The 26,015-nt window shown below is 41.5% G+C and overlaps 1 protein-coding gene across 3 annotated transcripts in view; it reads left to right on the top strand.

Annotated features, from left to right (window-relative positions):
* The first annotated feature begins 1,083 nt into the window (after positions 1-1,083).
* Positions 1,084-26,015, top strand: part of PRDM2 (PR/SET domain 2) — a 133,796-nt gene continuing 108,864 nt past the window's right edge. For all 3 annotated transcript variants that reach the window (XM_065936052.1, XM_065936049.1, XM_065936050.1), the window contains exons 1-2: positions 1,084-1,191; positions 17,872-17,945. In XM_065936052.1, the coding sequence (XP_065792124.1) occupies positions 17,937-17,945 (9 nt within the window). In that variant the 5' untranslated portion in view covers positions 1,084-1,191; positions 17,872-17,936. The remainder of the gene's footprint in view (positions 1,192-17,871; positions 17,946-26,015) is intronic.

Here is a 26,015-nt window from a genome sequence, read left to right as displayed (position 1 = left end):
TCGTTAGTATCATCCCTTTACAATAAGACGATAATGCATGTTGACTCATCATGTTTTCTTAAAATTAAATCCTAGTTACATAAACAGATTTGTACGCTCCTTCAGAAATTTCCAGAGAGAGACCAACTGCATCTAATTTCGTGTGTCTCCTCCTTAGGGTGGGTCCTTCCCACAGGCGCCTTATGTTGCGCATTTCTTTTAGATTCTTCCTGATTCCATTCTCAGGGGTTTATCTTCAAGTCGTCATGGCCTTAAACATCATCCATATGGGATAGAACCCAACTTTCTATCTCATCTTCAGCCTGCAGCTTTCTCCCCCACTTCAAACTCCTTGCCGACGATTTCCTGCTAGACATCGCTCCTTGAAAGTCTATAATAGACTTCTCCGACTCAACCAGGCTCATCTCCATGAGAGCATTCATTCATCATCATCCAGGCTATCTACTTCCTCATTTGTAGACAGTTAAGTTCCACAGGACAAGGCCAATGTTGTGATCTGTGCATTACTCCCAGTATGTAACACACTGCTAGCCACATGGCCAGCAGGCAAGAAATACTCTTTCGTAACGAAGGAACAAATAAACCAAGCAGCACCCTCCCCTTGGAGCTGGATCTTTTGGAGGTAGGCTAAACTGGTCCTTAGACAGGAGTGAAGAAAAGGGGTCTAGGTTTCCTCATCTGACAGGCACTTAGTGGTGAAGCCATTTTCTTTTTCCCTCCAGGTTCTCGTAGTAACTTCCGATTGCGCAGAATCCCAAGCCTTTGGTGCAGGCAGACGGGTGGTGGCAAGCCCGCGCCTGGCCGCCGGGGTCCTCGGGGTCCCTCTGAGGGCGGTCGCGTGTCGGGACGTGTGCAGTCCCGGTCGTCGTGCCAGAGAGAACCGAGGTCGGGGCTCCCGGGCGAACACACCTCGGAACCAGGGCGGCCCGGGTCGGGGCCCTCGGCGCGTGTGAGGCCGGGGTCGGGGTCCTCCGGTGGAGGCGCATCGGGGTCTGCGCAGTCGGGGGTCGCGGCCCTCGGCGACGGCGCGGGTCCCGGAGGTCGCGCGGCCGGCGCCGCCCGACGTCACTTCCGACCGGAGCCAAGATGGCGGCGGCGCGGCCGCGGGCGCCGGGGCGGGCGGAGCGGTGGCAGCGGCTCGGGCGGTGGCTCTCGGCACTCTGAGGCGCGGGGCACGGCGGGCACAGCCAGGTAAGAAGCAGCCAGCCAGGGCGGGTGGTTGCCGGGACGGTGGCGGGCTCCGCGCCGGGACTCCCGTCCCTGTCCGCGAGGAGCGAGGCGGCGGCGGCGGGAGCGACACGCCGGGGACCGGGGCGCGCAGGGCCGGGCGGGCCGGCGGGCGCGCCCCCTTCGAGGTCTCAACGTCCCGCGCTCGCGGGGCCCCCCGCAACGAGGCGCGGCCCGCGGGCGGCCGGGATCTGTCCTCCCGCGCCGAGCACCCCGGCCCGGCCTTGGGCCCCGGCGCGGGGAAGTTGTGGGGTCCGCTTTGTCGCCGTTGGTTAGCCGCGCGCCCCGCGGGGAGGACGCGGGTGGGTTGCCGGGCGGCGGCGCCGGGCGGGCGGCTGCGACTCCAGCGGGATCCCGGTCTCGGGCCCGCGAGGGTGCCCACCGGTCCCAGGGCCGTTCCAATTTCAAGTGGTCTTGCTCTTCTTTTTTTGTGTTCCAGCCGAACGTGTCTCTCACACTTGCGTTCTGAATTTGTTCAGCGTTTCGCGTCTTTGTGGTTCCTAAATCCACAAAGTGTAGTTGAAGCTTGGAAACGTTGTCCCTCGATGATCCCATCACAGACCCACCGGTGTTTTTGTGTTAAACAGACAGCGCATTTCTCTCACACATTTTGTTACCACAGATGCCCCCAAACCTATTTTTGATGGTGGCAAGTGAGACACGTAGTAGACCAAGCAGGTCAGTGTCTTTCCCCTCCCCTCCATGGTGGCTCCCGACCCACGCGTGAGCCCTTGGCCACCTTGTGTCCAGACACGAGCTTCGGGAACAATCCTACGTCGACTTGGGGAGTCCACAGTACCGCCACTCCGCAGTTGTAATTTTCCCAGAGAGAGGACACGCGTGCCCCTCATCTTCCATTGAGCGTTGTGTTGGGGTTTTGGTTTTATTTCAGAACGCCTTTTGGTGAATCCCAGTTAAGTCTTTTAAATCCCTCTGATCAGACACTAAAATGGCCCTACCCAGAAGGCGATTAAAATATTAAAGTTTTTGTTTACTACAGGTTTATTGTTAAAAGCAGTCACAGTCTTCTAACAACACACAGACCCTTTCAGTGGTTCTCTTAAGATGCCAGACTTCATCTCGATTTGATCAGTTAGTTGCATGAAAGTATGTTGGGGAAATGTAGGCCTTTAAACATTTTTTTAAAACATGTTATAAAATGTGCTGTACAGATATTAAGGAGGAGGAACTGAGAGACATATTGTATGTTCCTTTTTAGCAGGGTCTTGTTTTTGAGGTGGCATGCAGCTGCCCCTTCATTCTCCTGTAAGCTTCCTTACAAACACTCATTTGCCCACATTGTTTACAGGTAAAATCTCAGTATAGCCTTGAGAGGATCTTTAAAGATAGTCCAGCTGCCTCATTTCAAGCATTGGAAACTGAGATTGAAATTCATAGTGGGACTGACGTTTGTTCACAGCTTCTAGTATTCCAGGGCTCTTTTTACACATCTTTTTTGGTTTGGTTTAAATAAGTTAATATATTTGAAGTGCTTAGAAAATCACCAAGTGCATAATCAAAGCGTTCAGTAGAGGTTCGTTTTTTTTTGATTCTGAAGATGGTTTTTTTCATTGAATCAAAAGTCGGCAGGTTCACATTTTTTTCTTCTCATTTTGTGGATAGTTCCTGAAACAATTGGGCGTAAATCTGTAATAATGTGTTAGTTTTGTAAGTACAAAATGGAACAAAAGATTCTCACTCTAGGACAGTTTGAAAATGGAGAAAAACACAAAGAAGGAATAGAAATAGACCATTCCCTTCTCGCGCAGATAACCACTGTGAACACTTTGGCAGACCTCCTCCTTACTGTCCTTGGTGTGCGTGTGTGTATTTTCTTTCCTTGTTTATATTTATTCACTTCTATATGTTTGCACTTTGTACAGGATAGATATCATATGCTATATATTATTTGTAATCTCTCTTCCTTTATGATATTGTGAGCATATATCCATGCCACTAAATCTTCAATGCGATTTTTAATGGCCATATTTTATAGGGTGGGCCATAATTTATTTATCAATACCATATTGATCAGTAAGGTTTCAACAGCTTGAGATTTTCTTTTTGTTAAGATTTGTTTAAAAGTTTTTCTATTGTGGATTTTTAAGCCCTGTCATCTTTTAAGATACGTGAAAAGTGTAAATTCTGTTTTTTAGCCTCTAAAGACTCATTTTTCCTGCCAGTGCAGTTTGAAGAAATAGCACTCCATTTCAGCTCCGTTTTATTCTCTCAGGGTCTGTGCAGTTACATACATATATCTGCACGAATATTCTTTTGATGATTATTTTACCTTAGATGTTTGTTTATTCATGGGACTGTTTCTTTAAGCTGCCCATCTCTTTTCAAGTTCCAGATCTGATTTACAAACCTTTTAAGTCCTGTTAAATCATAGACTTTCCGGGATGGAAAGCACCTTGGGTTATTTACTATTTTCATGTCTTCTGACTTGCTTTTCATGCTATTTTTAATCCTCCCGCAGAAGGAAAAAAAGCCCGTGGGCTGCGTTAGAAAACTCCGTAGTGGGGAGCAAAGAGGGAGTAGGTGGACAATGGGGGGAAATTGTCAAGCTTGTTTGGTAACATGTAGATCCAGGGAGTTTCCAGGTGATGGGGATGTTACCCGACAGTGGTGACTGCTGATCCTGCTGACATCTGTCCAGGGCTGTGCAGTTTGCCTAGAGCTCATCAGCTATGCCCTCGCTCCTCCGAGCGTTTCCTTAGAGGTCTGGCATACTGTTCTGGCCCTCTCCTTTTGAAATTAGATGCTTATACTTATAGCGGATAAAATCATCTTCATAGGGTGACTGAAAGTAGTACTTAGATCCCATTGAAACAAGGTTTCTTAACCTTAACATGGTTGTGGGGCTGGATCATTCTTTGTCGTGGGAGCTGTCCTGTACCCTGTAGGATATGCAGCGTCCCTGACCTTTGCCCCCCAGATCCCACTGGCACCTCCCCCCCCCCCCCCAGTTGTGATAATCCATAAACCCTCCAGACGTTGTAAGATGTCCCTTTAGGGCAAAATCACCCCAGTTTTTAGCTACTGCTTTAAAGGAAGGCCCATCTCACTGGATGGTTGAATCATAGAAGCAGTTTATGGAATCTCTTTAGTTAAAGAACTGTAAGAATATATGCCACATGGTTTATGTGAAGTTCCCCTTGAAGCCAGGAAACAGGCTTCCTACAGGTGGAAGTTCTTTTCCTGAGGTTGGTTTTATGACTTTGTCCATTTAATTTTTAATTTTTTAAAAAAAATCTTTTGGCTGTGCTATATGGCATGTAGGCTCTTTGTTCCTCCATGAGGGATTGAACCCATGCCTCATTGAACCCAATCAATGCAGAGTCTTAACCATTGTACCACCAGGGCACTCCTGATTTTATGACTTTGTTGAATGATCACTTTCGGCAGTTTTGATTTGGTGCCCCTTTCAAGGCAAGAGATAAAGGAACTTGAGGTAACGTGGAAACTATGGAGCGGTTTTCCTGTTATAGGATCAGCATTCCCAGTATGTAGATTAAATTATTATGAACTTTAAATTTTCATGGAATTGAAACATGGTGAATAATTTAAGCTTGTGGTCTATTATACTGAATAGGACAAAAACAGTGGTCTTTTCTTCTAGAAAGTGGAACTTAGTGGAGCAGCCACTTGAAAATTGCAGGAAGAAGCCTAACTAATTTTTCTAAAATTTCCTTTAAAAAAAAAAATTCAGGGTTATGAACTGAAAGTGAAAAATTTGTCCTGAAGAAATAAAGTTTACCTGTGCAGTGTTTAGCTAACTTTACTACTTTATAACTTAAAGATAGGTTATTGATACTCATGACAAACCTGCACCTTCCCCTAGAGGGGAAAATATTAAGTTGTCAAATCTTTATTTGATTTCTTTAAAAGAATAGATAGTATGGATTGAATTTTTATCGTGGCATAAGTAATCTTTAATAAGTTGTAATAATAGTAATAATGATAATGTTAGAACTCACTGATAAAACAAAAAAAGAGGCGCTCTTGAACCACATTTGGTAATGGAGTTGTTTTCTGAATGACAGGATATCTGAATGTACAGAATCACATTCATTCACTGGAATGAATGCTTGTGTCATTTAACTATTCTTTTTTAAAGAGAATGCCTTTCTTTCCCCACCTTCACTTCCCTGAAGCATGAATTAGAGTTATTGTATATAATAAATCTGGTTCATTTGGAGTGAAATATGCTTATAATATTTTTCTCAGTACCGTATAATATTTTTCCTTAGATTCTTGGTTCATGTCATCTACTCTGTTTTCATTTATTAGTCCTTTGGAACATGCAACTGAATACTTATGTATTTGCCAGCCATTTCGGTGAAAAGAATATTTTGTACCTCTTGCAATAAATCAAATGATAGGCTTTGCTTTGAAAGAGCTAAATTACTTCTTGGCATAGCTTGCCTGAAATATGGAAAGCAAAGTGCAACTGTTGGTTTGATTACAATGGGCAGCCTGTCTGGAAATTGGTAAAACCTACAGATTTTACATGTGCTTATATGTAGTTCCACTAAAACTACGTTAAATTCTGGTGGGAAAATTATGTGGCATTTTCAAGTAATTTAAATGATGCCATCAATATTTGAAAAGAGTTGTGAGATTCATCAGCCCTTATTATATACAAGTATGAATGCTGCACATTTCATAAGGCCTTTTTAAGACCACGTAAATTAAGCATACATTGGAAGATCAGTATGAAAACTGGAACCTAAATGTTTCTCGTTCCATGAGACTTATTTTAGGGACTTTGCCATCATCCTGAAAGGCCTAATATTAAAGTATACATAAAAGAAGGCATTTTAAAAAGGAAGAACTCTTAGGATAGACGTGTGAAGCTCTGTTACCTCTTGTTAGAGGTTGTTGAGCAGCTCAGTTCCCTTGTTTTGGGAGATGAATATTGTGTCAGTGCAATTCTCTGTTACTAGAGTGCTGCCTCGATATACAGAATGAACTATATCCCAGGTACATTCAGGGATGGCATTATTTCTGGCAGTGGGAGGGGTAAGACAGTTTCCTCTCTCTCTCTCCTCTTTGTGTTTGAAAAGTGAATACAGTAATTACCTCTATCTTTTTTTTTTGGATTTTTTAAGATGAACAGATGAATATGTGAGCAAGCAATTTGAGATTCTTTAGGTTTTTCAAAAACAATACTAGCATTTTGCTTAGATTTTTTTTCCTTAATAGGTATTGAGGGTTGTTGTTGTTCTTTAGTCACTAAGTCATGTCTGACTCTTTCGCAACCTGTGGACAGTAGCCCGCCAGGCCCCTCTGTTCATGGCATTTCCCAGGCAGGAACCCTGGAGTGGGTTGCCATTTCCTTGTCCAGGGAGTATTCCCCAACCAGGGATCCAGCCCACACCTGCATTGGCAGGCGGATTCTTTACCACTGAGCCACCAGGGAAGCCCATTGAAGGCTAATGTGGCACAAGGATTTCTTGGAAGAAAAATCCTTCCAAGTTATTTCTGAGTTCTAAAGTATTTTTTGCTTATCTCATCCTCCTTCTACTGAACATAGTGAAAGGGGAAACTTTTTTCCTACTTTCTTCCATGCCTTTCACAAAGCCCAATCCTTTGTCTTGTACACTCTTGCTGGGTATTTTTTCCCTAGGGATTTCCTCTGTCCCTGGGTCTTCCCCTGGTGGCTCAGAAGGAAAAGAATCTGCCTGCAATGCAGGAGACCCGGGTTCAATCCCTGGGTCAGGAAGATTCCCTGGAGAAGGGAATGGCTACCCACCCCAGTATTCCTGCCTGGAGAATTCTATGGACAGAGATGGGCAACAGTCCATGGGGTCACAGAGTCAGACACAACTGAGTGACTAACTTTCCTGTGTCCCTGGGCACCCCCTTGTGGCTGAAGACTTCTAAATCTCAGTCCCCCTCCTTGAAGATGGCCTGTGCTGGGACTTTTTCCCCGTTTGATGGACGTGGCTTTCCGTGGATGTCTGGCCCCCCTCTCAGAGTCTCTAAATGGAACTCACCACCTGCCACTTAAATGCTACCCGTACTCCTGGCTTATCGGTCTTTAAAATACATTCATTCTTCTTGTCAGTCACATTCCAGATTTTGTTGAACTCATCTTCACCATCTCTTTTTACCTCCTGTTAGGTTAGAGAACACATTCTGTTCATTCTTCCTCTGTAGCGTTAGTTACATTTTTTGTTTCTTTTCCGCTATCATCAGGGTATCAAAGGTTTATTGCTTATCATCCAGATTCTTAGCCGGCTTGCCTGGCCCCAGTCCTTCTGGCTGCCCTTTCCTCTCCTGCCTCCTCACTCTTAACATGTCAGTTTAACCTTCCTACACTGTTAGGCCTCACTTGGTTTGTGGCAGTTCTCAGAAACTTTTCTGGGGAGTGTTACCCTCCTCAGGGCAAAGCTGCCCTCCTGATGGGCAGCCCTGGAAGCAGGCTGTTTCCCTGGGCTCCTCCTGCCCGCGCGCGTTCACTGGCTCTGCTTTTAAGAAAAAGCCCTGTTTTCATCTTTCTCTGTAGACCCTCAGGACTTGTGTCGGGGTGGGGGGGAGGGCTGGGTGGATACTGATTTCTCCTTCACTGTCTTTGAGGAACGTTTCCTTCAGGTCAAGCTGACTTTTAACCTGGAACTCAGACACCACCCCTTATTACTGGGAAAGATTGAAGGCAGGAAGAGGAGGGGCCGACAGAGAACGAGATGGTTGGATGGTATTACTGACTCAGTGGACATGATTTGAGCAAGCTCCGGGAGATGGTGAAGGACAGGGAAGCCTGGCATGCTGGCGTCCATGGGGTCACAAAGAGTCAGACACGACCGAGCGACTGAAGAACAACAACAGATGCCCCAAGAACTGTCCCATCTGTGGCGGGACAGAACTGCGGTGCTTGGCGCAGACCCTGACTTGAGGGGCACTGTCTGCCTTATTCCAGCCTGTGGCACCAAGAGGTGCTCCTTCATCCTCTGTGTCATACATTGAGGCCCTGGGTAGGGGGAGGCGGTCCTCTTTACCTTGAAACAAGAACCAGTAATTATTCATTTTGAGAAAATGTGTTGTTCAGTTACTGAGTCATGGAGAAGTTGAGGAAATATACTTTCCTATAAACAATAAAAATTGATATATGTATAAGAGCTTCTTAAACTGTAGAGCAGCACACAAATATCACTCTGCAAACAGGTTTTTGTTGTTGTTGTTTAGTCACTAAGTCATGTCCACCTCTTTTGCCACCCCATGAACTGTAGCCTGCCAGGTTCCTCTGTCCATGGGGTTTCTCAGGCAAGAATACTGGAGTGGGTCGCCATTCCCTTCTCCAGGGGACCTTCCCCACCTGGGGATTGAGCTCAGGTCTCCTGCATGGCAGGCAGTTTTTTTTACCAGTGAGCCACCAGGGAAGCCCTTGCAAACAGTAGGCGTTGCTGTTACTTTAAAATGCTGTTGAGACTAGAAATAGTTACATATTTAGAGGATAGACTCCAAATTTCAGGTTTCATTTAAAGTAGAAGATTCGCTCCCTACCAAAATAATAATAAACTCTTGGGAGAAAATCTCAAGAAATGCATTTGATTGTTGACCCTGGCATCTTAGCAAAATATAGTTATTACTCTTATCTGGTGTAACTTGTAATTTTGCTATAGGTTGTTCACTTATGAGTTTCAGAAGTCTCCTTGTCATTTATGTGTAGTCTGTGGAGGGTGAGTTTTCCTATATACTTTATTGTATAGGAGAAACTAGAAAGCCTCTGAGCAGCCACTTGTAAGATGACTATATCGATGCTCAGATTTGAAAAGATGCATACTTGAGTGGCAAGACCAGTCCCTCATAGTACTGAAGCGTTCATCCCCTTTACAGAAAATGCACAAGTATTTTGCAGGGTTCCTGAAAGTCCCTCAGTTTTTAACGTTTAATCACATCAGTTACATCTGCATTGGGAACTCCAGTGGAAGAACAGTAACTCAAAGGGGTTAATTGAGAGTTCATTTTGTTTGGGAAATTGTGAAGTGAGCTGTCATGGGGCAACTGCTTGTAGAAAGTTGTGTTTGAGTTGGAAGCTTGGCATTTGAGTGTGAGAAAAGAATCAGCTTAATTTTCCTTGTATAATAATTTAAAGTTTTTATGCAACTAACATGGGAAAATGTTACAAAAGCACCATTTTATAGGAAATTCTTTGAATTTAATGCTGTTTTGCAAAATATATGGAGAATATATAGTCAACAGTTGGTTAGTTATAATTTTCAGCCGAGAGATGGGAATTGTAATAATGATCTTGAATCTGTGCATAGTTCTCATCAGACAGCAGAGACTGGCTAGAAAGCATTTGTAGAATTTTTGTAGAAACCCAAAACAAAACCTAAAAGTTTTGATGTAAATTGCTGAAATTACATGTTCAGCATAATATAATGATGTAGGTGTATACATTGAATCAAAAGAATGAGAAAGTGAGAGTTGTTCAGTCATGTTCGATTCTTTGCGACTGCATGAACTGTACATTCCATGGAATTCTCCAGGCCAGGATACTGGAGTGGGTTACCTTTTCCTTCTCCAGGGGGTCTTCCCAACCCAGGGATTGAACCCAGGTCTCCCACATTGCAGGTGGATTCTTTACCAGCTGAGCCACCAGGGAAGCCCTTTCACTTTCACTTTAGAGTAATAGAGTGCATGTGATAGCCATCCCTAACATCACCAGGTAAATGATAAATAATGAGCACTCGCTATACATTTATTGTCAGCTCTTTATTAGTGAATGCTTGGAGAGGTGTTTCTTGAAAATTTTCCCTTATTTTTTTTTTTTTTTTCCAAGTAAAGGAGAGATATTCTAGGGGACGAAAAGGCTCCTAGAGTGCCATAATCTAAATTTGGATTCATATTACTCTCCTAGTTTATCTGCTGGTCTCTTATTAAACATTCTACTAAGGTGTTGTTTAACTTAGAGATATTTCAGACAAAAGTAATCAACCTCATCCCATCAGAGCTCTGTGGCTCTAATGTAGCTCAGCCATATCCAAGTTCTACCTGGAGTAGATTCTCTAAACTCTGCTGCCTTATTTAGGTTGGTGTCAGGACCCTCTGCTCTATGAATTTGGGGAATCAGGCCCTGGGATATTTGTGGTTTTCAGGGTATCACTGAGGAAATGGGATAAATTACTGATTTATTTGTGAGAATTAAGTTCTTTATATCTCTTAATCAACACTTGAGTTTGGGAAATTCCTCTCTTGATGTGCTCTGTCATACTGTTGCTTTTTGCCTTGGCTAGAAATCATTCTAGAGGGTGAGAGGCATGAGCAGTTTCAAGCTGCAAGAGTTCATAGTGTCCGATTTACCAAAGGGTTATTACCTGGTAGCTCAGTTGGTAAAGAATCCGCCTGCAGTGCAGGAGACCCTGAGCTAGTTCCTGGGTCTGGAAGAGCCGCTGGAGAGGGAAACGGCTACCCACTGCAGCGTTCTTGGGCTTCCCTGGCGGCTCAGCTGGTAAAGAAGCCACCTGCAATGCGGGAAACCTGGGTTTGATTCCTGGGTTGGGAAGATCCCCTGGAGATGGGAAAGGCTACCCATTCCAGTATTCTGGCCTGGGGAATTCCAGGGACTGTGTAGTCCATGAGGTCGCAGAGTTGGACAAGACTGAGCGACTTTTACTTTACTCACCAAAGGGTTGCCAGATCTTTGCTGTATTCTCAAATATGTTTTTTCCTCTTCACACACACACACACACACACACACACACACACCCCCCTTATGAAAGTGATAAACCTACAAGTTTTAATTTTTCACTTTAGCTTATTTAATTTGGTGACATAGTCTGTCTTTTTAAAGGAAAGTTGGGGGTATATTTTTCAGTGGAAACTAAATGTTCTGGATGATTATTCTAAGTGAAATTTTATGTATTATTTTAGAAAAGGAAAATGAATGACTTCATTTAGCAAATTCCTAGACAGATTCAGTATTTATGAATTATGTGATTATTCCTAATCCCCAAAAATGGATGCTAAATGTTTTCATGTCAATAGCTAGAGTTTATAAATTGTAGCTTGGTGATTCCATTCTTCTGGTAGGAATTGTGAATGGTAGTTTTTGATAGTACATTAGCTGTGTTTGTTAATGAAAACTCCCTTTGAGAAGTTGGCATGCTTTGGATATTTTAATTATTTTTCTAAAAGTTTTTGGGGACTGCAAGAATCTTTTGGTCAGAGAAGGTTAAGATTTACAGTGTAAACCTGTAAATCTGCTCTGCTAAAAGGTTGATCATCTCGGTGTTTGCCACAATGATATTCATTTACCGTGAGAGATCTGCTTTATGTAGTGATTAGTTTTAGAATTATTTTTCTTTTCTTATGTAGGTCATAAACGTTCCAAGACTTCTTTTACAAAATGATATTTTTAAAACCTCTTTTTTTGTTTTAGTCCATGTTTTCAACATATTTTTGATTTTTAAAATTTTGCTGCAGTCATGCTAGTTCTCTTATTTCTGTTTTACTATTTGTCCATAAATTATGTGTTGCTCTCTGAGTCTTGAAATTTAGTTTCTTCTGAGTCTTGATGTTGTTGTTCAGTCGCTAGGTTGTGTCTGACCCTTGGACTGTAGCACGCCAGGCTTCCCTGTACTTCACTATCTCCTGGAGTTTGCTCAGATTCATGTCCATTGAGTAAATGATGCCATCCAATCATCTCATCCTCTCACCCCCTTCTCTTCCTGCCTCAATCTTTCCCAGCATCAGGATCTGTATGAGTCAGCTCTTCCCATCAGGTGGCCAAAATACTGGAGATTCACCTTCAACATCAGTCCTTCCAATGAACACCCAGGACTGATCTCCTTTAGGATGGACTGGTTGGATCTCCTTGCAGTCCAAGGAACTCTCAAGAATCTTTTCCAACCCCACAGCTCAAAAGCATCAATTCTTCGATACTCAGCTGTATTTATGGTCCAACTCTCACATCCATACATGACTACTGGGAGAACCATAGCTTTGACACAGACAGACCTTTGTCAGCAAAGTAACATCTCTGCCTTTTAATATGCTGTCTAGGTTGGTCATAGCTGGTTAGTTGCTATCATGTGAAATGAGCACAATTTTATGGTAGTTTGAACATTTTTGGCATTTTCTTTCTTTGCGATTGCAATAAAGACTGACCTTTTCCAATCTTTATGTTACAATGTGGCATTTATAATCTAAGAAAATATTTATAACATTAGTGGCCTCTAAGTGAATAATTTATTTTCCAAATAGCCCCCAAACCTAAATTGAGTCAAAAGAAAAGACCCTGATGCTGGGAAAGATTGAAGGCAGGAGGAGAAGGAGATGACAGAAAATGAGATGGTTGGATGGCATCGCTGACTTGATGGACATGAGTTTGAGCAAGCTCCAGGAGTTGGTGATGCTAGGTGTGCTGCAGTCCATGGGGTTGCAAAGAGTTGGACAGGACTGAATGACTGAACTGAACTGAATATCAGTAACTTATAGGTGGGCTTCCCAGGTGGGGCTAGTGATAAAGAACCCGCCTGCAGTGTAGGAGACATAAGACACACCGTTTCGATCCCTGGGTAGGGAAGGTCCCCTGGAGGAGGGCATGACAACCCACTTCAGTATTCTTGCCTGGAGAATCCCATTGTCAGAGGAGCCTGGCAGGCTACAAAGTGGGGTCGTGGAGAGTCGAGTCAGACACAACTCAAGTAACTTAGCATGCGCATAGTGAATGTACAAATCAAATATTTATATTCCTAATTCTTTGCCCTTCCTCTCAGACTTAGACTAGTCTTAAAGAATCTGCTATAGCTTTTTCTTTAAAGGCTTTTCATATTGTTTTGTAGGCTTCACAAGTCTACAAAGGACAAATAGAACAGTTTGATGTGTTATATGTATTGCATTAATGTTAGTCTGTGTCTGTCTTTTGTTTGATCTGCCTTATCTCAGATGATGTGATAGAAGTATGGCTGGGCCTGCAGGGATGGTCTTACCCTGGAACTGCATGTTTCTATGGGGTTTCCTGCATATTTCTAGATCTTCTGGTCTCTGGCTGCCAAGTCAGATGACAGCAGGGTAATAGTTGTTCAGATTGTCTTGATCTTCTAAGGGACCAGTATTTGAATAAAGACCCTCCTAATTATTTTATTGTTGCTGTATTCATACTGATCATGTATAGTTAAATCATCTTTATGATATTACTAAATATTTGTACAGATGATTTGTCCTAGAATTTGGAAGCAGTATCTTGAAAAAAGTTAAGTATATGTATGTTATTAAAACCTTGGATCAGTAAAATCAAGATCAAACTTTTAGTTTTCTAAGAGTATGTGCTGTTGGTGAAGTATATTTGGTGATAGAAATTCACATGCTTTAAATTTGTGAATCTGTCTAATGTAGTTTATCTGAAAAACATCAGCAGGTGGAATGGAAGGAAATGTAGACATTTTAAAGAAGGTTTGTTCAGGCGTAGAAATCTAAACAAGAAACTAAGAATCTATGGTCAGAAAAGTCCAGGATTTTAAGTTTTTCATTATTTACTACTGGAAAATTGGAGGCACTTAATTATTAAGCATTTTATTTAAAGTTTTATAGAATTCCTCAGTTTCAGTGGTAGGTGTGGAAAGATTCCTCTTGGCCGCTACACTGATATGATTGATACTTGAAGTTACCATGTTTGATAAAACACAGACCCTGAGATAACTGTGTTAGAAAGCTGAGTATATAAATCAGTGCTGTTAAAGTCAACACTGAATGTGAAAGTTACGTAGGACTGCCATGCAGTTCCACAGGGGTTTTGCAATCCTGGAGGAATCTTAGGGAAGTTATTCGACTAACAGAATTTAGAGTCTATAGTTGCTTTAAAATGTATTATCATAGTGCAACCAGTACATGATTACTACAGTTCAGAGGTTCTCCACCTGAAGGGGATCTGGGGATGTGTGTGTGGGTAGCTTTGGTTGACAAGATGCTCAGAGGGAGCTACTGGCATTGATTTCACAGTGCAGAGCTAAGTGGCCTTAATGAAAGGGACAGTCCCACACTGGAGTGAGTACTCAGCTCAAAATGCAATGGTCCTGTGTTGAGAGGCACTGCCAAAATCTTAGTTCTTTTCTTGTAACATCTCCTGTTTCTAGTGTAGTTTAATATCCTAATTTAAAATATCATTTGAGAAGTTAGTGTTAGATTTGCAATGTTTTTGATTATTGTAAAATATTTTAGATATATAATCTGATAATGTTGTGAGTCAAGAAAGAGAAAGAAAAAAAAAAAAGAGGGTCTTGTTTTTAGCAATTAGGATTAGAAGTGATAGAGAGGAGGGTCCAAGCATACAGCATCAAGAATAAATAGTGAACCCTTAAAGATGTTAAGGTCCTTCTAGTTTCTGGAAAGAAATGATACTGTTGCTGCTATTTAGTCACTAAGCTGTGTCTGACTCTTTGTGACCCCATGAACTGTAGCCTGCCAGGCCCCTCTGTTCATGGGATTTCCCAGGCAAGAATATTGGAGTGGGTTGCCATTTCCTTCTCCAGGGGATCTTCTCGACCCAGGGATCGAATCCTTATCTCCTGCATTGGCAGGCTGGTTCTTTACCATTGAGCCACCAGGGAAGCCTGAAGAAAGGATGCTGATGCTGCTCTTAAGTCGCTTTAGTCGTGTCCGACTCTCTGCGACCCCAGAGACGGCAGCCCACCAGGCTCCTCTGTCCCTGGGATTCTCCAGGCAAGAACACTGGAATGGGTTGCCATTTCCTTCTCCAATGCATGAAAGTGAAAAGTGAAAGTGAAGCTGCTCAGTCGGGTCCGACTCTTAGCGACCCCATGGACTGCAGCCCACCAGGCTCCTCCATCCATGGGATTTTCCAGGCAAGAGCACTGGAGTGTGGGTTGCCATTGCCTTCTCCAGCAGAAAGGGTGAATGCCATCTAATTTGGACAGAGAGGGAACAGACAGTGTAGAAAGTCAGATTATTATTAATTCATGTAACAATCTGAATTACAAGTTTTTTATTAAAAAGTTGAGATTCATTGAAATAAATGAAAAAGTAAGATGTTTTAAGTACTTTAATATTTTAGCTATTCATTTTTAGATGTCACAGTATCTGAGTTGTTTGGTTTGTGCCTGTGAGCTAGCAACTGTGAAAGGGGAGGAAAAGGGAGGGAATATGTATTAAATAAAGAGGGATAATAAGTGAAAAGCAGATGGAAAGAAGGAGGTAGCTTCTCAGAAAATGGCTGCTCTATCCTTCATGTCCTTAGAATGAAAACCCTGGTGTCATCTTTGACTTCCTCTTCTTTTTTCATACATAGCATCAAATCTGGTGCAGATCCTGGGGACTCTATTTTAAAAATAGATCAGGATCCACTGACTTCTCACATCTCTGCTACCTGGGCCAAGGCCCCATCATCTCTTGCCTAGATGGGGACCTTAACCTCCTAAGAGGTCTGCTTGCTTTCACCCTATTCCCTTACAGTCTCCTTTTAAATCTAAGTCATGCTAGGTTGCTTCTGCCACCTTAAGCCTCCCAGTGGCTTTCCATCTCTGGATGAAAAAGCTGTAGCCATTCTGGTGAACAGTGCTTACCTTGCAAAGCCTATGCTTAAGCCTGTCTCTCCTGTTCCCCACCCCACCCTGTGTTTGGCCTGCACTTGGCCTCTCGTCCGCTGTGTACAGTCTTATCCTCATGATGCTTCTCCTCCATCCCTTGTTGATCCTCAGCTCCTCACCTTCTGCCTCCTCAGTGAGGCCTTCTCCGACCATGCGATGGATTCACTGGCCAGTGTTGAGATAGAGATTATAATCCCTGTCTCCCTCTCCAGGTGCCTGTTTTTCTTTAAAGCACTTTGATTATCTGACATACTACACATTTTGCTTGCTTATTTGTTAGAGGGCAGGGATCTGTCTGCTCACTGCTCAAAAGCAGAGCTTGGCATGTAGTAGGTGCAAGGTGAGGCATGAATAAAAAGCTGGTGAAATATGGTTCAGAAGCCATAGCAGAAACCAAAATTACTGAGTAATTTTAGCTTCCTTGAATCTCTGTCATTAGTTGAGAAACTAACCTTGTGAAAATTAACTGAGCTGGTTTATGTGACGGTAGCCCAGAGCCTGCTTGTCTTAGAAGAAGCTTCATAATGATAATCGATGATTCTTGCGAGAAGGAAAAGACAGAGCAAAGGAAATGGTAAAACATCTTTCCAAAGATCTTTCTCATTAAAACATTTGCATTTTACTACAGGGGTTTTTTGGTTCCCTCCCAAAGCTAGTTCTTCATGACCAGTGTTAGTAAATTAGTGAGAGGGTAGGTGAAATCCCCGCCATTTCTTTCACTCCTGGGTGCCTCAGGTGTCACCAGGGCCCTCCTGGTGGAACTGTATAGCCGTATTAGAAAAGGATTAATTTCAGTGAAGAATATGTATGCTAAGGAAGGACATGTTAAATGTATGTGAGAAAGATGCTGAATATTATAAAGTTAAAGAAATGAACTTCATGGATTAATTACCAATTTTCTGAAATCATATTCACTGCATATTTACTTCTGCAGAGTGTATATTGATTAGGCTAGCACTGAACTTTCTAACAAACTGCAAGTTGTCAAATACATTACCTGTGCCAGTTATGAATAAAAAAAGTAGTTCAGGTGACTAGGCCGTAACTTAAATATAGTGCCTTTGATTGTTAAAGGTGTTCAGGTGAGTGTGGCTAAAGAACTTAAGGAGAAAAACCTGAAATAATCCTTATTAATGAAATGGGGAGAAATGTCAAAGCACTGTTCTTATTGATAGGGGGCAGGCTGTATGTTTTAGGATGAAGAATGTCCCTAAGTTATAAATTCCTTGGGGTATTAGCAGTTAGAACGTGAAGTTACAACGTGAATCTTGGAAAGAAACGTGAATGTAGGTAAATCCGTGAAGAAATAGAATTCTACTTAATGATGTGTATGTATGCATGATGAAAACAAGAATATTACAGTGGCGGTGCTGCTTTCATGATTTCCATATATTATGAATGACTCCTGAGATAACGTTACAGAAATGACTGTCGTCAGAGATTGTTCTTTAGAAACAAGTATGTCATTTGCATTTGCAAGAAATAATTCTGTCTTCCCGTCCCTATACTATGAATAAATTGAAGAAAAATTTTAAAGGAGTAATTGTAGTTCTTTCCAAACAGCTTTTATTAAAATATTTGCATTTTACTACAAGGTTTCCATTCTTTTTCTCAAAGAGAAATCTCCATGGAAATGTTAGTAAACCCAGCCTTTCTACTTCAAGAACTTGAAAAAATAATGTATAGGGGTCTATTTGTGTTTGTATTCAACACAGTATTGATATAAGTCAAAGAAGAACCTTTACCTTGCTTAATAAATTGCTCAGCACTGCTTTGTGTTTCTACTAACAAAGCTAATTTATTTCTTCTTAGGCATGCTTCAGTTCCAAAGCAAAAATTTGATGTCATTCTAATGAGTCTGCTTTCAATTGTAGAGTACAATGAAGCCCCAGTAAAGGATAGTAAGACATCTATTTTATTGTAGATAATAAATCTGCAAAGTAAGTTCTTAGCCTGGATTGAAGTTGATCTAGCATGGAGTTGCTTTGTTAATAGTTCTTTGAGCAGACTCTGCAGTTCTGTATGTGGTTTTAAATCACTGTAAATTTGTAGGCAGGTACATATCACAATTGTCTGTTTTTCTTTTTAGGGCTCATGTAATCAAAGAAGTTTCTTTGTTGTGTGTATCTTTTCAGAACACAACAGGAATTGAAAATGAATCAGGTGAGTTTAAAAATAAAAATTTATACAAGTACATTATCTAGATGTTAGACCAGTTCTTGATTTTTAAAAGACAGTAACACACACCTTCATTCCTCCTAGATTTTCCTTTCTGTTGCTTAATACCATTCATTAGTTCATCATTTTCATAGTGTGTGTTTGTTCGTGGAATGGAGTGTGCATTGTCTTGGCGAGAGTTGGCGTTTCTGTGGAACTCTTAGGGACCTTAGTTCAGACTTACTTTTTTTCTTTTTTGCTTTCCCTGGTGTTATTTTGTTTTTGTTTTGAAGCTTATTATTTGAAGCTTCCATTTTTAGTGCTTTTTATTTTGTAGTAACTTGTTGGTTGCAAGGAGAAAATTGAAAGTTATTTTTAGAGACCAAAACTGAATGGGAAACTTTAAGCCTTCTGTCCTTGAAAAACCAATTTAGAATAAAAACAAGAGGATGGATATTGAAACATAAGATGTGTTTCTCCTTACAGGAGGTTGTGGGATTACCTGGAGATTAAATAATTCTGTAGCCTCAAGGGTGTTCTGATAAGTAGAAGCAGTTATGTAGATTTTATATATTCTAAAATAGGATTCTTGTTTTCTAGTCTTAATATCTTTTCACTTGCAGTCACAGGAATATATGGATATTAGAAGCATTCTCTCTTGAAATCTTTATAAAACTTTTTTTTTAATATGAAGGAAAGAACTTAATAATGTGAAGTCTGTAATTTTTGGTGCTTAGCTTAAAACTCTCAGGCTTGAAAACATTTTGTACCCTTTATCAACTGAAACTTCAGACACCTTTTTTTATCCTTTACAAGTGCCTCTAGCTGGAGATCACAAGTCCAACTTCATTAGGTGACCAGGTTTAATACATTCAGTCCTCTGTTGTGATTGAGAGATGTGAAATTTTTGGAATGGATTCTTTTGATTTCTTTTCATTACTTTCTTTATCAAAAATTTGTTGATTTTAATGCAGAGGACCATACATCATAAAAAATGAATCTGGCGAACACATGGAACACATGGTTTCTATTATTCTTAAAGCTTGCAGATTTACTGACATGCTTTTGAAGGCAAATTATTTTTGAAATGGTGAGATGGGGGAGGGAAAAAGAGAACAGAATGGATTTTTTTCATAGTCTCTGTCCGTCAAAGTTATGTGCACATACATGTCATAAAGTTCATTTATTTTCCTCTTTTAAGATTGAGTCTTAATGCTGACCTTGTCTCCCCATGGAACTTGCTTTTCTACTGTCTCAGAGCTGTTGTTAGAGGAGTCTTGATTTTGGACTGAAATGATGGCAAAAGCTTCCAAAGCGGAATCTAAATATTGACATCACTTAGGTTGCATCACTCTTCAGCGTCATTTATGTCGGGTGGCTAACCATACTAAACTAGTAATGTTTTATTTCAAGTATATTTAGACCTGTTTGATACCTCACACTTTTGCTTTAATATTGCAGTTATATCAGAAGAATTTGCATTTAAGGAAAGTCCACATTCCATTCAAAGAGTTGGAGCAATAACCAGTTCTTTTTTTGGCTCTTTTACAGTTTCTTGCGGAGGACTCTCTTTGATGCCAAATATCAGTGGAAAGGGGTCCTCTTATGTTTCTAATGGCTAGCACATTTCTGATTTGGGTGTGACTTTAGTGGTCAGGTGGTGATGAAGCTTTTATTTGGATTATAAAAATGTCCACTTTTTATAGTAAAATTTTCAGCATCTTTAGTTATATTTTTATTCTTTGAAGAGTAATTAGTCTCATGATACTGAGACCTGATTATTATATCATGACATACAATCTGTGAGTATTTTTCAACAACTGTCCCATCTCCATGATTTTTAAAAATTATGAATTATTCCAAGACATTTGCTGTTTTTCCCTCTTGTGTTTATTTTTATTTTCAGTCAGTGAAATTGAGCAGTAAGTGCCTGAAAAACCTCAAAATAACTACACAAAAATTAGATATTAAGCAAGTTTTAACTTGAACAGGGTTAATTTTTAATGAAAATCTTGATGATGACTTTAGGGTTAGATATTTCTCTCTAGGGCCTGATCAACATTGCTTTGGTGAATCTTACGGTTGGTATCTAAGTTTCTAAGACAGTATCATGGAGTCTGTCATTTATACATGCCTGACAGCTGAGTTTTAGGGACTGAAGGATCCTGGGAGTCGGCATACCATATTGTTACAAGTGAGTCCTTTAGAAGAAACCACAGAGTCCAGAGCCTACTGGCATTTTAAGCACTGACTGTGGAAGCAGCGTTTTGAACTGCTGTCTTATCAATCAGTGTTCCAAGGTGCTGCAGGTGTAGCAGGCCAGGCTGTATCTCCACCCTCAACCCTGGGCTCCACAAAGCTCTAGGCCCACATGCTCTTTGCTTTTTTTCTCTCTCTGTCTGTTCTCAGCACTTAACCCTTTCTTACTGTCTCTTCCTAATTTAGAACCCAGTCTTTCCAGTCACTGTACCTTCTCCCCTCACTCTCCATTTTCTTTTCTTTCTACTTGCAAATCATAGATATCCTTTGCTTGTTTCACTATCATTCCACACCCATCCCTGTTAACTTTGAGATGTTCCACAATTCTTATCTTTTCCTAGGTTTTTCTAGGAGAGTCCAGAACTTTATAAATGGCTGTCCCAGAGTTTAGAATGCTTTATAGAAAATCCAGGGCCACCGAAGTTCCATAATATAAATATGCTCATAGTGGCTTAAAGTAGATGTGCTGAAGTTTAATGTCACTTGCTATCTAGTGAGTACTTAATCAACATGCCAGGCACTGTAGTGTGTGTTATATATTCTCTGAACTCAGTCTGCAGCCACTGTATGAAGAGTGTGATGGTTTAGTCACTAAGTTGTGTCCAACTCCCTATGAAGAGTAGGTATTATAAGTATTTTATGGATGAAGACATTAAGGCCAGAGGCCCATGATCTCTCAAACAGTAAGTGACAGAGGTCTGAGTCACACCCAGGCCGGTCAGATTCCACAGCCCAGGTTCTTGATTCCCATGCTATACTGCTATACTGGTCAGGATGAGCTGTGTTACGCTGTACTTACAGACAGGCAGCTCCAAAATCTCAGCATCTTACACAGCAACTGTTGATTTCTTGTTCTTGCTAACATCCAGTGTGGATCTACCATTGTATTAATAGTTGCTTAAGAACCAAGGATGACGGAGGCTTTGTGTCAGTACACGTCTTTTACTTAACTGGCCAGAGTTACTCCTGTGACTACATCTAATTTAAAACTCAAGAGGGGAAAGCAGTGCAAACCCATCAGGTGCTTAGGAGGAGAACTATACTGTTTAGGTAGAGCCCCAATGATTTTTCCCTGCTTTATTGAGATATTATTGATGTATAACATTGTGTAGGTTTAAGCCCTAATGGTTTAATACAGGTGTCTTGATGACTAACTTATTGAGTCACACAGTTTTTTTTAAGAACCATTATATAACTCATTGTCATGAATACATGAAACTTTCTATCAGTATAATTTATGATTTGCTCTTGTTTTAGTTGCTGTCGTGTCCAACTCTTTGCGACCCCTTGAACTGTAGCATGTCAGTCTTCTCTGTCCATGGGATTTTCCAGGCAAGAATACTGGAGTGGGTTACCATTTCCTTCTCCAAGAGATCTTCCCGACCCAGGGACCTAACCTGCAGCTTCTGCCGCATCTCCTGCATTTCAGGTGGATTCTGTACTGCTGAGCCACTGGCAGCAACTTAATATATTGACCTATCGTCCATGGTATTGTCAGTAATGAGTAGCAAAGCAATTTAGCCTTCCGAACTTGTTATAAATTTTACATACTGAAATAAGCTTTTAATCACTTGATGCTGCAGATCCAACTCTTAGAATTGTGATAAGCTGTCAGAATAATGGAAAGATCCAGAGTGCATTACTTTAGCTGTTCTGAATGTTCTCTTATCCCCTTTTTTGTCTTGCATAGACTGTATCCCATGTGTTATGAATTCTGCCTGCAGGGAACTAGACAGGCGAGGGCTGTGCTTTGTAACTTACCTTCTCTTAGAGGGAGACAGTTAAAAAGCAGGATGACAAACACAATAATTTCAGATAGTGAAAAGTGCTGTGAAGACAGTGAAATAAGGTAATGTGATAAAGAATGATGGGTGAAGATGGGGGAAGGTTCTCTGGATTACATGGTCAGGGAAGGCTGTTCTGAAGAACTGATTAATAATACAACAGAGACTCAAGTAATAACCAAGAACCAGATGTGTGTAGCTCTGGGGAAAGAAAATTATTGGCAGCGTGAACAAATAGTGAGTGCATAGACTGAGGTGAGAATGAGCTTGCTGGTTCAAGGAGCAGAGAGCAGCCTGGGCTGGTGCTTGGTGAGCCTTAGGGACTCTGGATAGGATGAAGTTGGTATGAGAGGTGAGGGCCAGTTTTGTAGGGCTTCCTGGGTTTTCTCAAATGGTAAAGAATCTACCTGCAATGCAAGAGACCTGGGTTCAATCCCTGGGACAGGAAGATCCCCTGGAGAAGGGCATGGTAACCCACTCCAGTATTCTTGTCTGGAAAATTCCATGAACAGAGGAGCCCGGTGGGATCCAGGCCATGGGGTGGCAAAGAGTCAAAAATGACTGAGTGACTAACACTTTCACTTCACTTTTAAGGGCCATGAGAAGCTGTCTTTTATTCTGAATGCAGTGGGGGGCCTTCCCTGGTGGCACAGTAGATGGGAATCTGCCTGCAGATGCAGGAGACATGGGTTTGATCCCTGGTTCAGGAAGCCACATGCATCAGAGCAGCTAAGCCCTTGTGCCACAACTACTGAACTTGCGCTCTGGAATCCGGGGGCCACAGCTGCTGAGCCCATACGCCTGGAGCCCCTGCCCCGCAACAAGAGACGTGAGCGACGATGAGAAGCTGCATGCAGCACCGAAGACCCAGTGCAACCAAAATAAATACATTAAAAAAATAAATGCAATGGGAAGCCACTGGACAGAGACATACTCTGATTTCCAGTTTTTTAGAATATCACTCTTCCTGCCCTGGGAAGATGAGGTTGTTAGCGGGCAAGAGTGTGCTAATATGTTTGTTCACTATTAATACCATACTTGAGGACAGCTTCTTCAGCTGGGCAGCCTAATGGACTGGCCAGCCTTCTGAAAGAGGGCACTTTAACGTGTTTTTGGAACTGTCTGACTGCTGTTCTCTTGCAAAGATGGTGTATGTGATTTTCTTGTTCTTTGTCTTATCTGCTTATCCTTTCTGCAGTTTCACTCATTCCTTAACCAAGTACAATTTAATGCTGTTTCAGGAGACTGAAGCTTGTTTTATTTTTTCCCCTCAACATCTAGAACGGTAACTAAGAATATTGTTTGCAAGTCTAAACAAAGAATTGTTCGTGGAATTTGAGTGTTTTAATACTCTCTGATTCAGATATCTTTTGCTGGTGACAACAATTGCTGTGGTGATTAGTATTAGTCTGTTGTGCAGGAATATGTATTGTATTGTGAGTATACTATGTTGTGTACTTAAGGTATATTGAATCTGAACTCTCCTGTCACCTACTGCTGTTGCCCCCCCACCCCAGTTCTGGCTTTGGTCAAATCAATATTTAAGAAACGAGGTGCTTTAATAGGTTAAAACTGATACAGTGACTTTCTGTCAATCTTTGGGTTAAGTATATAAAAGGAATTACTGATAGAAATTTAAGTGAAATGTCAGTAAAGCTTGGTTCTTATACTTTTAAAAATAAAGACATTAATATGAGACATCCCATGTAGTTTTATGTAATAGCAGCCAGTGCCACTGCTCTGCTATGTACTAAACCCAGTGACTGTTTATCTGAGACTGTGGAGGGAAGGTGGAGCAGGCTGGTTCCAGGCCACATGTGGTGTTGGATCATACCTGCGGTCATTGTGAGGACCAGAGTGAACTTTGCTTAGGGAGATGGGACATTTCTGGAGGTATTTAAGCAAAATAATGCTTGACTTGGGTTAAAGAAAAACCTTGAAAAAAATTTTTCTATGGCACTGACATTTTTGTTCTTTATTTTCTTGGCGCATTAAACTTTCATTTTTTTTGTTGTTGTTTAGCCACTAAGTCATGTCTGACTCTGTGATCCTGTGGACTGCAGCACACCAGACTTCTCTGTCCTCCTGTATCTCCTGGAGTTTGCTCAATTCATGTCCATTAAGTTGGTGGTGCTATTAAGCCATCTTATCCTCTGCCGCCTCTGTCTCCTTTTGCCCTCAATCTTTCCCAGCGTCAGGGTCTTTTCCAGTGAGTTGGCTCTTCTCATCAGGTGTCCAAAGTGTTGAAGCTTCAGCTTCACCAGTAGCCCTTCCAGTGAACATTCAGGGTTGATTTCCTTTAGGATGGACTGGTTTGATCTCCTTGCTGTCCAAAGGACTCTCAAGAGTCTTCTCCAGCACCACAGTTCGAAAACATCAGTTCTTTGGCGCTCAGCCTTCTTTATAGTCTAACTCTCACATCCATTCACGACTACTGAAAAAACCAAAATTTTGACTATATGCACCTTTATTGACAAGGTGATGTCTTTGCTTTTTCATAGGCTAAGTTTGTCATAGCTTTCCTTCCAAGGAGCAAGTTGCATTTTAGCATGATTTAAAGAGAAAGTGTAGGATTCACTTAGTTATTTTACTTTAAAATCAACTTTGAGGTGTAATTTACGTATAGTAAAATATACTCATTCGAAAGAGTGTTGACAAATGTTCACACTCATGTCACTACCCACCACTCTCAAGATATAGGATGTTTCCATCACCCCCAAAAGTTCCTTCTTGCTGCTCTGCATCCCTCAGCCTCCACCCCAGGTGACCACTAACTTTCTTTCTGTCCCTACGGTTTGGTTTTTTTGTGTTCAAGACTTTCAGGTAAATGAAATAATATAGTATGTATTCCTTCATGTTTATCTGCCTTTGGTCAGCATATGTTTTTGAGATTGATCCATTTGTTCTGCATATTAGTGGTTTGTTTATTCCTTTTACAGGAAATCTTTTATAGGAAACCAGGTAACCATCTAGATAAATCTGTTCATAATATTTCTAAAGATTTGGTGAAACTGTGGGATGGCTGCTATCTTTAATTTTCGGTGCCTTTCCTGCTTTTTTTTTAATCTCAAAAATATGTATGGTGTAAAATGTCAAAACCACTTTTGCTGTTGTAGCTATATTATTAATATAGAATTTTATTTTTTGTAAGTAACTCTAAATACCAATTTGATGTTAAAGACTTAAAAAAGCCTTCCAAGTAAAGTGATTCCAATCTGTTGTTATAACTTGAACCTCAATTAGAGAACGTATAGTTTAGGAAACTAATGCATTGAATAATGACACCACTTAAATCTCATTTTGAATCATATATTCTACTAGGTAAATAGCAATTTTTATAAAATCTGGGACATTGTCTTTCGGTTAGAAAATGTTAGGTTATTTCTGAAATTTGAAAAAGAAATTAGCAACTTGAACAGCATTTCCTTACATAACTGTGGAGGGAGCTATGACAGAAGGCTTATCTTTCATCTTGTTCAGATGTTACTGCTTCACTAGAGAAGGTTACAGGGTGGCTCGGCTCTGCCTCACCTTTGCTGTTTTGTGACCCATGTTTCCCCTTCAGTCCAGGCTTTGCCTCTCCAGCGGTGTGAATTTGGGCAGGTCCCTGCCTTCTCGGTGTTTGTTTCTACCTGTTAAATAGGGATAGTTGTGGTTCCCATCCCATGTGATTGTGGGCAAGAGTAAACAAGCGATAAATGGGAAGCACTGAGGCTTTACTGCATCTTGTCACTCCCCTGCCCCAAACCCTGCAGTGCCCCGTGCTCTGCAATGGCTGCTCTCTGAACCTCGGTGGTGAAGGTGGTGCAGCGTCTGCTGGCGGCCGCTTCTGCTTTCTCCTGGCTCACGCTGACCTGACCTGTTTTGGTTCGTAAACTTGCCAAAGCCTTTGTCTCCTCAGGATGTTTCTCTGGACTGCTTCGTCCTCCCACAGGGCTCACTCTCCTCTTTCAAGACCAAGTCTCTGTGCCATCTTCTCTGAGATGCACCTGCCTCGCCCTCAGCTGCCCTAACTGAAACAGACTTCCCTCCT

The sequence above is a fragment of the Muntiacus reevesi genome, chromosome 5 (assembly GCF_963930625.1).
Source record: "Muntiacus reevesi chromosome 5, mMunRee1.1, whole genome shotgun sequence".
Taxonomy (NCBI): Eukaryota; Metazoa; Chordata; class Mammalia; order Artiodactyla; family Cervidae; genus Muntiacus; species Muntiacus reevesi.
The sequence above is the reverse complement of the archived record's forward strand: the minus strand, read 5'-3'. Positions and strand labels throughout refer to the sequence as shown.